We start from the raw sequence: 16,767 nt of genomic DNA, 5'->3' as shown, positions 1-16,767 counted from the left end.
TACACCAAGTTTTTGGCGCCGTTGCCGGAGATTGTTTGAGTTTGAACAACTGACGGTGAATCTTATTCTTAGATTAGGAAAAATTTGTCTTTTTGGTTTAGAGTCACTAGAATTGCATCTTTTATTATTCATTTTAAAAATTTTTTTCTTCAAAAATATTATTTTTCTTTATTAATTGTTAGTTTTTCATTGAGTCTAGTTGCATGTTTTAAGTTTGGTGTTCTTTGTGTTTTTGTCATAAAAAAAATAGTTTTTATCTGTTCAATCCTTGCATTTGTTAAATGTGTCTATTTTCTTGGGAATAGTTGCCCCTTTGAGTTTTCCTTTTTAAAATCCTTTTCAAAAATAATTTTTCTTTAATTAAATCTTGTGCCAAACTTTAAGTTTGATGTTCTCTTGTTAATTTTTCTTTAATGTTCAAAAATTTTATTGTGGTTTTCTAAAAATTTTAAGTTTGGTGTTTTATCTTTTGTTCTTGTTGTTCTTGTGAGTCTTCAAGGTGTTCTTGAGTCTTCTTTGTGCTTTGATCTTAAAATTTTTAAGTTTGGTGTGCCTTGGTGTTTTTCATCCAAAATTATCGAAAACAAGGAGCATTGGATTTAAAAATTTTAAGTCTTGTGTCTTTTGTGTGTTTCTCTCTTTCATAATAAAATTCGAAAATAAAAAATATCTTTTCTAACTATTTTAAGCAAATATTTTGAAATTTTTCATAAAAATTCAGATTTCAATTTCAAAAATTTTTCAAAATCACATCTGTTTCAAAAATATCCTAACCACTTTTTCTCTCCTCACTTTTTCGAAAATCTTCATAAATATTTTCAAATTTTTTATTTTTATTATTTTTTATTTTTTTATTTTAGTTTTTATTTTATTTCATTTTATTATTTCGAAAATCATTTTTCTTATATAATAAAATAAATAAAATAAATCTACATCATCTCTCTTTTTCCATCATGGACCTAAGTGGAAATGAACAGTCCAGAAGGACTCTGGAGTCATATGCTAACCCCGCTACTGCTTCATATGGGAGTAGTATCTGTATACCCTCCATCGGAGTTAGTAGTTTTGAGTTGAATCCTCAACTTATTATCATGGTGCAGCAAAGTTGCCAGTATTCTGGTCTTCCACAGGAGGACTCTACAGAGTTTCTGACACAGTTTTCACAAATTGCTGACACAGTACATGATAAGAAAGTAGATAAGGATGTCTACAGATTGTTACTATTTCCATTTGCTGTAAAAGACCAAGCTAAGAGGTGGTTAAATAATCAACCTAAGGCTAGCATAAGGACATGAAAACAACTGTCAGAAAAATTTCTGAATCAATATTTTCCTCAAAAATGGATGACACAGCTAAGGCTGAGCATCCAAGGCTTTAAACAAGGAGATAATGAATCTCTTTATGATGCCTGGGAGAGATACAGAGAGATGCTAAGAAAATGCCCCTCTGAAATGTTTTCAGGGTGGGTGCAGTTAGACATTTTCTATTATGGGCTTACAGAGAAAGCTCAAATTTCTCTAGGCCACTCAGCTGGTAGATCTATCCACATGAGAAAGACAATTGAAGAAGCTCAAGAGTTTATTGATACAGTGATCTACCAACACACAGCTTGCCATAGAAGGAACCTTGCGTGCGTGAAGAAGATGACAGTAGGAAAGCAGAGATTCAGAAGACAAAGCATCTCCAAAACTCCAATATAATCTCCATTACTGCATAACAATTACTCATTTCATGCTCTTTCACTTTTTGCAATTGAAACTAAAGAACCCTATTGGTATCCTGACTAAGAATAATAAGATAACCATAGCTTGCTTCAAGCCAACAATCTCTGTGGGATCGACCCTTACTCACGTAAGGTATTACTTGGACGACCCAGTGCACTTGCTGGTTAGTTGTGCGGAATTACATAGTGTGAGTGTAATTTTTGTACACCACCCTCCTTTCTATTTTTCATGAAGGAGTCATCATAAGCAAAAATGGAAGTGGGAGAAGGACACGCAGCAGCCAGTTGACCTACCAGCTGAAGGTAGCAACCTGGAGAGTCGCCGTACCTCCTTGCTCATCTTTGAATGCACCGAGGACGGTGCAAACTTTTAAGTGTGGGAAGGTCGTCCGACCACTCGGCATTTTTGGGTGACAAGTTTCTAATCCTAACACTTGCATTTCATTCTTTGGTCTTTTAGGATTTTTATCGCATTTCGTTATTTTGTGTATGTATATATAATAAGCTTAGTCAAAATAATGAGATTTTCCAAGAAATTCATCTTTAGGGCACCCCAATTGATTGAAAAAAAAAATTCTTAGAACTTTCTTGAATTATATATATTGTGGAACATGTTTTGAGCTAAGAACACAAGCATGTGAGATTTGAGCCTAATTGTGTGGTTACATTATATTACCACTTATTTTCATTCTTGTGTGCATTATTCTCTCTCTATGATTGTAATTTTTGATTTGTTTGATTCTATATGTCCATTATTTTGTGTATACATGCATTTATATGATTGAGGCCATTGTTTCAATTAGCTCACTTACCCAAATAGCCTTACCTTTTATCTTCCATTGTTAACCAACTTTGAGACTACGCTAAACCCACTTGTTCTTAATTTTAGCACATTACAAGCCTTAAGTGAAAAATAATAAATATCCCTTAGTTTGAATGGCTTCCTAATTATTCGAATTTATGCCGGTCTAGAATTTCTTAATAAAAAGAATCTCTTCGTTGCAAGCATAGTCTAGACCAACAATGGATTCTCCATCAAAGTTTTGTTTGGTTGTCACAAGTTTAACCCAATAAAAATAACTGAGAGTATTACTCCCGAATCGTTCTCCATAGGAATTACAATCGAGTGCTCAATTATTGGTTATGAGTATACGGGGTGGGTTGATGATAAGACAAGAAATTAAATGGCAAGAAATTTAAATAACAATAAAGTAAATTAAACAACTAAAGATAACAAATACTAAAGAGGCATTCATTGCAAGGATTGAGAATCAAGGTTTTCTATCCTAGTCATTAATCATAATACAATAATTACCAAGAGTTAAGCGTATTACGTTATCTTCGCATCGGAAGAAAGTCAAATATGCCAAGTTAACCCCAATCCATAAGTAATGTTAATGGAAACAAGATTAACTAACAACTCTACATCACCAACCCTATTTGGGTATTAATGACTCAAGATTGCCTAATTTCTCTTTCCAAGCCAATAATGCTCAAAATCTACTCTAAAACTAAGCCAAGCATTTTATCAAACACTTAGTGTGTACAAAAAGAAAAGCATATTAAATTGCAATAATAATAAAATCTACTACTAATATATGCAAGAAAATAACAATAACAACTCAATTAAACAATAAGAAACATAAAAAGACATCAATTGCATTAAAGAAAATGAAAATTAACAATAGTTCAATAACATAAAAGTAACATAAAAAGGAAAATTAACAAGAAGAACTAAGAGAACAAAGATGTAAGAATAAGAAATTGTAATGAAAACTAATTGAAAACAAGAATTAAACCCTAAATCTAAGAGAGATTAACCTAATTCTAGAGAGAAGGGGAGCTTCTCTCTCTAGAAAACTACCCTAAAACATGTTTCTAACAGACACTAATTGCTCTCCCTTGTTCTTTCTTGAATTCTGCCTCAACTACTTCAGAAATGAGTTGGATTTGGGCTTAGATGAGCTCAGAAACCGCCAGCCACGTTTTCTTTAATGAAGTCACGTGACGAGTGTCATGCGTACGTGTGGGTCATGCGTACGTGTCGCTTGACGATGCTCTTACTTACACGTACGCATGAGTCATACGTACGCGTGGCCATGATTTCTGCCAAATCCCATTTATTCATGAATTCTCCACTTTGCATGCTTTTTCTTCACTTCTTTGATCCAATCCTTGCTTCCTAAGCCTGAAATCACTAAACAAACACATCAAGGTATCGAGTGGAATCAAGAATTAAATTTAGCAAATTAAGGGCTTAAAAAATATGTTTTCATTCTTAAGCACAAATTAGGAGAAATTCACAAAATCATGCTATTTCATTGAATAAATGTGAGATAAGCTGATAAAATCCACTAAATTCAACACAAGATAAACTCTAAAATTGGGGTCTATCACTTCCCTAAAGCCTTGGCATTGGGTAAGGTTAAGCAGATTGCCTCTAAGCTTTTTGTTTTAGTCTAAGACTTGGTTAAAGTCACCTAAAACCATCCATGGTGTGTTAGTGGACTTTCCTAGGGAGCTCAACAACTCCTAACTTTTCTTCTTATTCTCAACTTTGGGTCAACCGTAGAATCCAGTGGCTCCTTACTTCTGACCTGACCCCTCCATGGAAACCTCCATATCAATGTGGTTAATTGAGAGTGATAGGACATTGACCTTGATTGAATTATTCAACATTGCCACAAGACCTCCCGCTTTCTGCTTTCCTTTGCCACAACAGTCCACTCCTATTATGTTGCTTAAATCTCCCTTATATCTCATGCGCATCATCTTTGCCTCCTTAGGCCTTGTTTTCATGAGGAAAACAAGGTTGCATCCTTTTTCTTTTATGAGATTATTGAGAGTTGGAACTGCCCATGGGTTTCCAAGTCCACGACAGTTCCAACTTATAATCCTCATTGGTCTCGGCAGGGTTGGCTTGCAGCCACTATTGATAGGGTTTCAATAGAGCTTTCTACTTTCTTCATTTTGGGTTTTGGCTCTTCTCTGTCCATAGGTTCAAACTCTATGGATTTTCTCGGGATCTGTTTCCTTCTTATTTTCTTCCCTTTTTTCATTATTACCCTTGCCTCTCTAGCTTGCCTTTTCCATGTCTTCTGTTAAGTTTTTTGCATATCCTTGCTCATGTTTGTGGAGTCCTTCAGGGTTGTTTTGGTTGGTTCTTCTTTATTATTTGTATTACTATCACTTGTTCCCCTAGTTGTTGGTTCTCTTTGCCCCTCTCCTTGCTTGGGATTGGAGAGATGTTGGTGGTTATAAAGCCTTGTGTTCTCCTTCTTGTATGGCCCTTCTTTGGTGATTATTAGTGATATTTTGGTAGAAATTTTATTCCCCTTTTTAAGTCCGTTGTGCTGAGGTCCTTCTCAAAGGGAGTCTCCCAGCATCCCAACGTAGGGGCCTAGACTTGAGCTTTTTCCACTGCAGTTCCCGAAGGTTCTGCCATGGTCAGCCCCGTTAGTTTTTCTTTAATAATCTTTGTAAATCTCTCTTTGTCGCTTTGTTGACATTGTGGTTTGGTGTTGCTTTCTCCCTTCTTCTTTCTTTTTGTATGTTGGCTTTCACTCCAACATGTTTCACTTTTAGCCGACTTAGTGACGGAAGATAAATGTCGGTTAGGAAATGGCAAAAGGATTTTCCAATTCAATCTCGCAAAGTATAGTCCCAACCGACAAATTATCTTCAATCAAAGTTTAAAAGAATGTCACAACAATCAAATCAATAACCGAGAGTAGAATCTCGAGTCGTTTTCCTTAGGACTTGCACTAGAATGTACATCATTGACTAGAAATTTTGGGATTTTAGATTGCTTACAGAAGAAGTAAAATGACATATATATAAAAGCAACAAATAACTAACAAGCATGTATCAAGATAAATACAACTAAAAATATTTATGATTACGAGCCGTGAAATTAAAATGAGAAGACTAGGAAATCAAAACTAGTAGAAGTGAATAACAATCAATCAATATAAAGATCTTGGCTAGGGGAGAGAATTAGAATTTCTATCCTCATTATCATCATCAATTATGATGGAAATTGTCTATTACTTTCACTTAGTTATCCTCTAACAATTGAAAGAAAGTCTAGTGAATACAATTAACTTGAGTCCACAAGTCCTAGTCATATCAACTCCTAGTGAGAGACTAGATTTTGTGAAGTTCAAACTAACTAGCAATCTTCAATTACCAATCCACATTAGGACTTGACAATTTAAGAGTTTCCAACACTCAACCCTAAAGCCAAGAGTAGAAATCTACTCCATAATCATAAGATGCATTTTCACAAACACCTTATGGGCACTAAAAGAAGACATTATAAAATTGAGAAATAAATCCAAATCAAAGCTATCCACTAACAACAATTGATAATAACGAACCAAATAACACCAATGAACATGAAAAACCTCAATGCATTAATAGAAATTAATTCTAACAAAATCCAAATTCAAAACTCAAAATAATTAAAGCAACAAGAACTGAAATTAACAAGGATCTAATCCAACGATTCAAGTAAAATTGAACAAGGAACACTAAATTTAGAGAGAAATGAGAGTTTCTCTCTTTAGAATTCAAAAACTATGTAAAAACTAAACTAATGGCATGTATGTCCCATCCTTCTTCACTCCTAACCTTTAATCTTCAGAATGGGCTTGAAACTGGGCAAAAAGGAGCTTAGAAATCGCCCCCAGTGTGTTCCCTTTAGTGAGGCACGTGTTGGTGCCGCTTGTCACGCGTACGCGTCAGCCGACTCCTGCACTTGGTCACGCGTATGTGTCAGTCACGCGTTCGCGTCGATACCAGCTTCTCAATTCTTCTATTTATTGTGTTTCTTCCAATTTTGCATGCTTCCTTTCCATCCTCTAAGTCATTCCTGCCCTATAAATCCTGAAATCACTTAACAAACGCATTACGGCACCGAATGGTAATAAAAGAAGATTAAAAATTAGCATTTTTAAGGCTTAAGAAGCATGTTTTGAATCATAACACATAATAGGAAGAAATCTTAAAAACATGCAATTTATATAAATAAATGTGACAAAAGTTGATAAAATCCACTCAATTTAATCTAAAATAAATCATAAAATTGTAGTTTATCACTTAACTCCTTGGATTTGTTTGTCCCTTGTAGTTCATCCTTTACGGCTTTGTTACAATTGGCTTCTTCGTGGCCGATTACACCACAGTAGTAGCAGAAGTTTGGCATATGCTCATTCCACCCAATGTTTGCACCGCTTAGAAGAGGTTTGTTGATGTTTATAGTTACTTTGGCTTTCAGGAATCTCATTAGATCTCTAGGATTTTCATACACTTCTTCTAGTGTTTTTGCGATCTTCTTCTCAAGTTGAGCCATCTTGCAATGTTCTTGTAGGCCCCATATTTGCACTTTCTTCTCTCTTCCATCTCTTCACTAGCAGCCATGAGTTTCGGAATAGCCAGGGACTTCCTTTGAGTACTTTTTCCATATCTGACTCCTTATCAAAGAAGAACGGGTATATTTCCTGTTTCAACTCTATCACCCTCAACTTTTTGGGGTTTCTCCAAATGCTCTCCATAACTAACTGGATCCAGGCTGTGTTGATAGGTTTGTCCGTGAGGAATTTCTCCACAAGTTTACTCTTATATCCTTGTATTCCCTCTTCTATATCTTTGTTATTGTATATTATGATGGGTTCATTTTCTTCCTCTCTTTAATCAATGTTTGGGTCTATGTTTGTGTTTGACATATTGGTTTGTTAATGTAACGGTGAAAAGGCAGGACAATGCCAACACTGGGTAGCACAAGGCGATGGTTTCAACGATATTTATGGATAGTGCACTACACTCTTAAGCTCTAGCAAAGAGCATGGAGAGAGAGGATTTTTACATTATTATTATTATTATTATTATTATTATTATTATTATTATTATTATTATTATCTTTTTCTTAGTGATGGTTGCGGTCTCCAGTCTCCAATGGATGACTTAATGTATGGGCTAGAGGCCTAAACAAAAGAACAGTAGACAACTATGGGCCAATGCTACATATTTAATATGAACTAAAATTGGCCCAATATATTCTATGCTAACCACTGTGGTCCCAGCAGTTAGCCCAAAGTTTTCAATAATCTAACAACTCAAATCTTCTTTTTATTTTGACCAAAAAAAAAATCTTCTTTTTATACCACGTCCAAAAACAATCCTCTTTTTGTTGAGCCGAAAAAGATCTTCTTTTGCAGGACCAAGAAAAATAAACGAATCTGTTGCTAGGAAACTTCTTTTAGTCTTCACTAAGAATTTACCTCACGTCCAAAAAAAAAAAAAAGAATTTACCTAAGAGATTTAGACTAAAATATCAAAATAATAAAAATATCTATTAAAGATTTAAAATTTTACAAATGTGGACATTTTTTGTCTCACTGATATTTTGAGATTATTTTTCTCTCTCTAATGAATTTGTATCTCACTAAATCAGCTCAAGAGTATAAGTTGGGAAACCATATTGCTTGATTACTGATAAATTACTTATCAGTTTGAAAATCTGTTAGTAAAAGTAATTTCCAGAATTAATTAAGTGACAAGTTATGATAGAATCAACTCTTTAAAACTAATGAACACCAATATGATCATTTCCTCTAAGCCACTTAAATTTTGCCACATGATGATGAGTATGTATCAAATTTGTTTGTCACAAGATTCTGGAGGAAAAGATTCAGGTTATCTGGCAGCATTATTTGATTATTACATGCATCACTTCTTTTAATTTCTTCTTCTCCTTTCATTAGATGCATTATTGCATGTAGAATTGTGAATTTGATTATGAACCATCATCTTCTTCAGTTCTTCTTCCATAATTAATTTGTAACTTTTTAGTGAAGAAAGAATCGATCACATGCATGATTGATTGATATCATAGTGATGAATAAGTTTTTTTCAGGCTTTTGTGAAAAGGACAACTGAAGTAATATAGCACTTGATCTCACCACCATGAATTTTATGATAATAATCAAAACTTAATTATTAATTATTGAATGGTGGCTTCTTAGTTACAGGTAATAAGATTCATTGCTTGGTACTAGTACTTACTAGAAGTTTTTTGTCTACCATTCAATCATTAATTCTTGTTGACCAAACAATGAAATAAATCATCCATTTTTGAGAGCCTGCGTATATTAGAACAATTTTAATAGAATGTTTTTAGAATATCATTTTTAATATTTTTAGGAAGTAAATTAATTTATAATTAAAATTTATATTAAAATTGATAAATAAAATAAAACAATTCTCACTTTAAAGAGACAGTATTATTTTGATAAAAAAAATAATAAAATTTTGGCATTTATATAATTATTTTGATAAAATAATTAAAAATAAGATAAAATTTTAATTGAATGTTGACTAAACATTAAAGTAATAAATCTCATTTTTAGTTTTAAATTATTATTTATAAATATAGTTTCACAAATTAAAGGAGTAATTAATAATCATATACTCATAAGTCATAACTGTATTATTATAGAAGCCAACTACTATATATACTTTTCCAGATATATATAGCCAAGTTGTAAAACAAATTAAGGTTATTGGCTTAAGGAATTTTTGTTGTTTAATAATAGTAATTAATTGCATACAGAATTTAAGAATTCGGAGTTTCAAATTCATAAAACACGAGAAATTATATACATACATGGGAAGTTCAACACACGTACGTACCCTACCTTAGCAGAAAAGATCTTAATGATGTGAATCCTTGCTAGTATTTTTCTTCAAGGAAGATTTTAAAGCAACATAGATATGAAGTGTCTATCAAGAGGGTCCAATTTGATTATCGAGTAAGGATCTTTTCTTTCTCTGAAAGACAAAATAATCCATCATTCTTTTGTACCTATCACATGATATAAGATCTTGCTGCGTTTCAATTTTAAAACCAAATTGTTGCTAAGTTTTGTATTTGGGGTAAGAAAATGTGTGGGAAACATGGAACTTTATGTAGTCAAATAAGACATCTATTATATTGTCAATGGTCACTCCTATATTTGGAACATTGTAAAAGAAAAAGAAAAAATAAAAGAGTACAGTGGTATCTCAAAATAAGCCTTTAATAATTTCTTGTATTGGATAATTTAATTTCTAATTTCAAAAAAAAAATTACACATTGATTGGTCACCGTTTTTAGAATGAGCAATGCTAGGGGACCAGCAATTTTTGTTATTGTTAGCCATCAACTAGCCATCAATGATGATTTGATGATGTGAGATTGGTGTGAAATTTTATCCAATGGCTCACCTTCCTCTGCTAGTTACATACTGACCAAAATTCAATAAAACTGCTGGCCTTAGACTTTTCCTTTTAGAATAGATTAGACAAATTTGTCTCTGGCAAATGAAATTAAAGGCAAATTTGGTAACATTTAAAAAAATGACAAATTAATCATTATTTTTCTAAATAGAGTATGATTGAGGAATTAAATTATTTGAAATTTTGAAAGATAAAACAACTAATTTATCTAATATTTTAAAAGACCAAGAACCAATTTATTCTTTTTATATTGGTTAAGCATTAATTCATACAATACAAAATTATTAAAGACCAATTTAATATTATTTCACTCAAATCGAAACTTATACAAATATGTAGAATACATATATAAAGGGGAGAGTTTAAACAAAAAATGATTTGATAGAGAACACATAAGCTAATGTAATATATAGTAATATATTCTAAAAATGGAACATTTTGTTGGCGCTAAATTTGTATAAAAGATTACCCTAATGTGTAGTCAAGCAATTAATTATAAGATGTGAAAATGATGTGTGATAGGAGCTAGCTTTGTGTTTGGGGCAACGGTGGGATATGGAAGGCCACTAATGTTTGATTTCTTGGAGATATGAAAAGAGCCTTCCAATTAAGTTTTTTTGATTCTACAATATAATTTCTCTGGACAATATGCTTGTAACTGAGGATTCAAGCCATCTAGTTTTGCACTTGCATTAAGGGTAGCTATCATGGAAATTGAGAATATTTTCCTCCACTTGCATATTGCATCAACCAAGCTGCCACCACCACATGGGAACTCAATTTAGGTCAAATGCCTTGAGAACCTCCTCACATAGATCTCAAGAGCTAGCTTTTCAATTTTTCTCATCTCTTTTTCAACTAATTATAATCACATACATTTTTCTATTTATAAATTGCAATAACCTCATCAAACCTTAGGCGATATTATACATATATATATAATACCTGCCTTTTAATGCCATTTTTATATATAAAAAAAAGAAAATAGTGTATATTTTTACAAATAACAAAATGTTGTTCATTATGTGACATAATTATTCAGAGCAATTAATTTACTTTGCTCTATATTAATTTTTTTAGGCAAAAAAAAATTGCAAACGTAAAGCCATGTGAGCCATACTTTATTTTGATTAACTAATCAAGTGTGGCCAAACACAAAGTTACGACGTATATATGAATTAAAGTAAGGTGATAGGTGATGACATATTTTTTCGGTTTATAAATTGCACGAATAAAGAAAAAGAATCAGTAGTTGTTGGTCAATTATGTTAAGTAGGGTCCTAATTAAAGTTATAAATACTGAAAATGGAGGTGACATTTACTAGAAACTCGGGCTAATTGAACCGTATGAGCTGTGACAACTGCTAATAAAAGGAAGAACCCACAAAAAAGAAAAGAAAGAAGCAAAAGGATAAAGGATAGAGACCAATATAAACTAAAAGAACAAGATAGATATCAACAAATTGATTATTGATTATTGCAATAAGGTTTTTTTTTTCCCTTGTAACACACTTGGACGATAATCAGGTTCTCCATGTTTTCTCCTTATCAAATAACAATATTTATTTTTGAACTAAACAAATAACAATATTTATTCATTCATGTATTAATGTATTACTAAATGAAATTATTTGAACGAATTTCTATTTATTATTTTAAAATTCATTACAAACACAGACATTTAATTAAATAACTTTATAAATCATTTTATATTATCAAAAATAGCAATTAATTCTTAAAAAATATTACTAAATCTTGTTATTATTATTTTATCTTGCTCAAAATGATCGATTTGAAATTTTGAATTATCTAGTAAGAATCAGTCTCTTTTGTCAATGTATATATAGTCCTGTATGTAATTACATAGTTATGAGTAATACTAGACAACTAAAATATTATAGACAATAAATAAAAATATATTATCAATAATATTTGTATTTATAAGAGGGTATAAATTACTTTTTAGATGTAATTTACATAATTAATTTTTTTTATAACTATATTTTTTTTATTTAATTACACTAAAAGTCAATTCTAAATTTAATGCGGATTAAATCTCAAAAATTCATTATTGTTACATTCATAATTCTATAAAAAAATATTTTAAATAAAAATTTTAAATTTTGATATCCTTAATCCTTAAAAAAATCTCAAATAATCTCAATACATTTTATAAAAAAAAATCTCATATTTGATTAGTCTCTATTTATTAAAAACATCCAAAATTATTATTTTTAACCTAAAAAATAAAATAATAAATTAACACCAACTCATTAATTATAGATATATGTGTTTAAAATTATAGATGTTATACATATCAAATTATGGATGATAAATTAAAAAATTTTAATAACTTCTACTATACAACTCATATTTTACATATAGACTATTAAAAAATAAAATAAAAATAAAATATAAACAAAATTAAGAAATAAATTTTTAAAAATAATTATTAATTTATTATATTAAAATCAATAAATAAGCATACATATGAATATTAAATAAAAATATTTAAATAATTAAAATTATAATCTATTAGTACACATATAAGATAATAATTTAAAAAAAGCAATAAGATACATAGTTTAAAATTTGGTAATATTAATTGTAAAAATTTATTAATTATGGACATCATATGTATAAAATTATGAATATTATGAATATGAAATTATGGATGTTATTAATATGAGTTTATAGATGTTATGCATATAAATTTATGGATGTTATTAGTAAATTTGTCAATTTAATAAATTAATTTAAGTATTTGATATTTTTTTAAATCTAATTATGATCAAATTTAAAAATATTATTAAAAAAACAGAATAAATTATTATTCTACCTTAAAAAATATAAAATAAATATTACGTAAATGAGACAATAAATTAGTAATTATAAAAATATTAATTAAAATTAATGATAATTAAAATTTAAATTACTCTAACCTTTATAATATTATGTAGGTACAATAAAATAATAAAACAATAAAAAAATAAATTAATAGCTATAAAAAAATTAATTAACATTAATAACATTCAAAGTATATTATTATGATTAATCTTTAATATAATATAGTTTATACGAAATCAAATTATAAATGATTTTATTAATATATAATATGTTATATTCTAATAATTAAGATATAATATGATAAATTAAATAACAAAAAAATGAAATAAAAAATTAAAATATAAAAGAATTATATAAATAAAAATTAAAATATTTTTTTTAAGTTAGTTATAACTGAATTATTTTAGTTTTCAAACTTTTTCTTCTAGTTATATACTTCCATTTAAAGCGTTGAGCTAGAATTTATCCCTTAAATTCCAACGTAATGTGGAAATAGAGTTTAGCGTAGCTATATATCCTAATTCCTAATCCAAATATTAATGAAACCATATAATAAAGTGGGGCCCATTTTGGTTAGTTTATTTATAAGAAATCAATTCCATCAGCATCAAGATATGGAAGAATTGGGAACAATACTAGTAGTTTATTACTTACCACATGAACCACACACAAAATTGAATCTATCTGGAACTAGTGGTGAACCCACAAACAAGAGTACACCTCCCACCAATAAATCCCACTATAAAAATAACAAACACGAACAGATCTATCCAACAACAAATTAACAAGTATTTTTAAATTATATTTTATATTAATTAATTGTTATTAATTAATAATTATTTAAATTTTATTTTTAAAAAAATATAATTAATAATTATTAATTACAGTTATTTAAAGTTAATTGATTAAAAATTATTTATCTAATCTATACTTTTTTCTAAAAATAAATATCAATAACATAATTTATATATAAAAAACTAAAACCATGAGTGAACGGTAGGAATATTTGCTCATCATTGTAGAAACATGAATCATGAATACCAATGCTTTTTCTTACTTGAAGACTTCACGATAAGATAATCACTTATATCATTTTGCATATACAAAAACACTTCATTAGCTCAATTCATCAAAAATATCGATCACCATATATATAATTTCAAGGACAAAAAAAAAAAAAGTAGAGTAGTTGAGCAACTTAGTAGACAAGAATCTTACAAAGTGAGATTTGAAAGAGTAAATATATCATATATGCAACATTAAATCTTGTTTCTACAGTTAAAAAAAAAAAACGAAAAATATTTTCAATATTCAATATTTAAACCCCGTGACCTTTTAAGTCATAAGGCAGCCACCATACAATTGTGCCAAAACTCACCTAAATAAGAAAGAAAAGAAAAGGACCAAAAAAAAAAAAAGCACCGTTTCTTTTTAGGTACATTGTACTGGTTAGATAGAGAAATCTATGCTTGCAGAAGATGAAGTAATAAACTATAGTTCTTCCTCCTCCGATCGGATTTGAATCTTCAACCTTGCGGACAAGATTCTCACAAAACTCAATCCACTTATATAATGCTAATAACTGATCATTTTATGGACTGAGTTTCTGCAATTTTAAGAAGCCGCCATTGAAACTAGCAGATTCAAACAAGGCCTTAGCAGTCATTTCCCTCTCAAACTTCCAAATATAATTCAACCCAACAAGCAACTCAGTTATGGCAGCCTCAGTTTTCTCCTTATCTGCAAAAAACAATGTTTGCAACAGCAACACATTGGTCTTTGGCACCAAGTTATGCTGCTCAAAGCTCCTCTCACTTTGCCACCTGATCATGTTATGTGCCAACGGCGAAAGCCACCCCAATATCCTCCCTAAAGCATCCCTCCACTCGCAGGCCAGCGCCGGATCGCTCGCGCAAAAGCCAGCGCTACCCTTCAACCTTGCCCTCAAAGCACACCTTATGCTATTAGGCAACATGCTATACAAATCATCCCTTGCATCAGCACCAACTAGATGCGGAGATTTGATCATCTTTTCCATAACTATGATCAAATTTGCATAGTGCAAGGCTAAACCCTGAGAACCCAAAGTGTTAGGTTCTGGCTTCAAGAGCTTACAATATGATACTAAAAACAAACACATACTATTATTACTACTTCCCATTTTACTCTCTTCTTTCTCTTCAAGTTTGGAACTTTCTGATGACCCAGAATCTGAATCGTCACAAGGAGTACTAGGGTTTTGGTGATGATGATGATGATCTGAGGGGTGAACAGTGGCGTAACCTGATAAGCTACGAGACAAAGGTGGTACTGTTTGACCAACTCCAAACACAACCTTAACTCTTGCAAGAACAATGAAGCAAAACCTAACCATCAAAGAAACAACGCTGTCGAAGTTTCTGCTCCACAAAGATCTTTCCTTTAGATCCTTCACCTCTTGTTTATGCCAGAAAATCTTCTGCTGAGTGTCGTAAACTTTCTGCTGATCCTTCAAACCTAAAACAAAAGAACCTTCGTTGTTGTTGTTGCTGTGATTCAATAAGAATTTCTTCAGCCCATTCTCCAAAGCCAAAAGCTCTTCCATTTCGCGGTAGAGTGTTGCCGTGAAAGCCACGTAACGCTCCAATTTCTTGATCTTCGCTTCGGTCTCTTTTGGGCCTGATTGGGCCCATCCGTTCGGGTCGAGGCCTGAATCCGCGAACTCGCGAAAAGCCGGCCGGAATTCGCGGAGCTCCGGATCGCAGCACCGGTCTGCGAGTCGGGCCACTGACTCGGCGGCGATGCGGAGAGACTCCGCAAACTCAGCGCAGGCGAGTCCGAGGAGGAACGACTCGTCGTCGGAGACGATCTTCCTGACGCCGTCGAGCGCAGCGACGGTGTCGTTTCGGAGGCGTAGGACCGCAGCGTCGGAGAGAGAGTGCCAGAGATGGAGAAGCTTCGAGATGGTTCCGGCGACCTCGAAGGCCAAAACGCCAACGTTTTGGTGCTTGGACTTGAATGATTGTTTTTTCTTGAGTAGCTTGGGTGGAATGGCGGTTTTGACCTTGACTAAGAGAGTCTCTAGAGCCATGGCCGGTGGAGAGTGAGTGGTTTGTTGTGGTGGGTGAATGGATTTGGAGGGGTTTGAGTTAGTGGGAAGTTGCGAGCACCATGTGTTTGTGAAAATGCATATGAGAGAGAGAGAGAGAGAGAGAGAGAGAGAGAGAGAGAGAGAGATAATAATTGGAAGAATGGGAAAGGGGGATGGGGATTGAAAATGGTGTGGGAGTGGGAGGGAGTTATTGCATATCTATCGTGGGGTGTTGTTTGATGAAGAGTGATATCAATAAACCAGAATGTGTTTTATGAAGAGAGAGCGAGAGAGGTCAGAGATGAGTGTGGTTGAAGTATTTAAACACACACGAAGTGATTCGTTTGTGGCTTTAAAAGCGCGTTGAAGCTTCAATACTATTCATGATGCATACTTGCATAGTGAATTAGCGATAACTGATAATGATGGTGGCATGGAGCTTAATGTGCTACGTTTGTTCTGTGATGCTGGTTTATGCTGCTCCTTTATTTTTTTTTTTCCCTGGGCCTGCGATTTGTTTGCTTTGGGTTTTATAATTTTGAGTTAATATTTTTTTTGGTCTTTTACTATTTATTCGATAGACATTGTGTCACCTAACAATTATAAAATTATAAATCGATTCTCATTCACTTTTGTATATGTTCAATCCAATTTCTGAGACTAGTTAACAGCAAGTCAATGTTGACGTGGCAGATAATTGTGCCTACGTGACTTTGTCTCTTTTATATAAAAATAAATTGTTTTCTGAGTCTCTCAACCATCTCCCTCTTCCGCTTCACCCGCTCTCATCTGCCACCACCTCCTCCTTATCCCTCCGAAACTATCTCTCTCTCCTCTTTTCCCTTTTTTC

The 16,767-nt window shown here is 32.0% G+C and overlaps 1 protein-coding gene across 1 annotated transcript; it reads right to left on the bottom strand.

Moving 5' to 3' along the window:
- Positions 1-14,074: 14,074 nt before the first annotated feature.
- Positions 14,075-16,550, bottom strand: LOC112711149 (protein PSK SIMULATOR 1). The gene has a single exon (XM_025763722.3). The coding sequence runs from the start codon at positions 15,915-15,917 to the stop codon at positions 14,439-14,441; it is 1,479 nt and encodes a 492-aa protein (XP_025619507.1). The 5' UTR covers positions 15,918-16,550; the 3' UTR covers positions 14,075-14,438.
- Positions 16,551-16,767: the final 217 nt, after the last annotated feature.

Source organism: Arachis hypogaea, chromosome 9, assembly GCF_003086295.3.
Source record: "Arachis hypogaea cultivar Tifrunner chromosome 9, arahy.Tifrunner.gnm2.J5K5, whole genome shotgun sequence".
NCBI classification, from domain to species: domain Eukaryota; kingdom Viridiplantae; phylum Streptophyta; class Magnoliopsida; order Fabales; family Fabaceae; genus Arachis; species Arachis hypogaea.
Note: the sequence above shows the minus strand (reverse complement) of the source record. Positions and strands in the feature narration are given on the sequence as shown.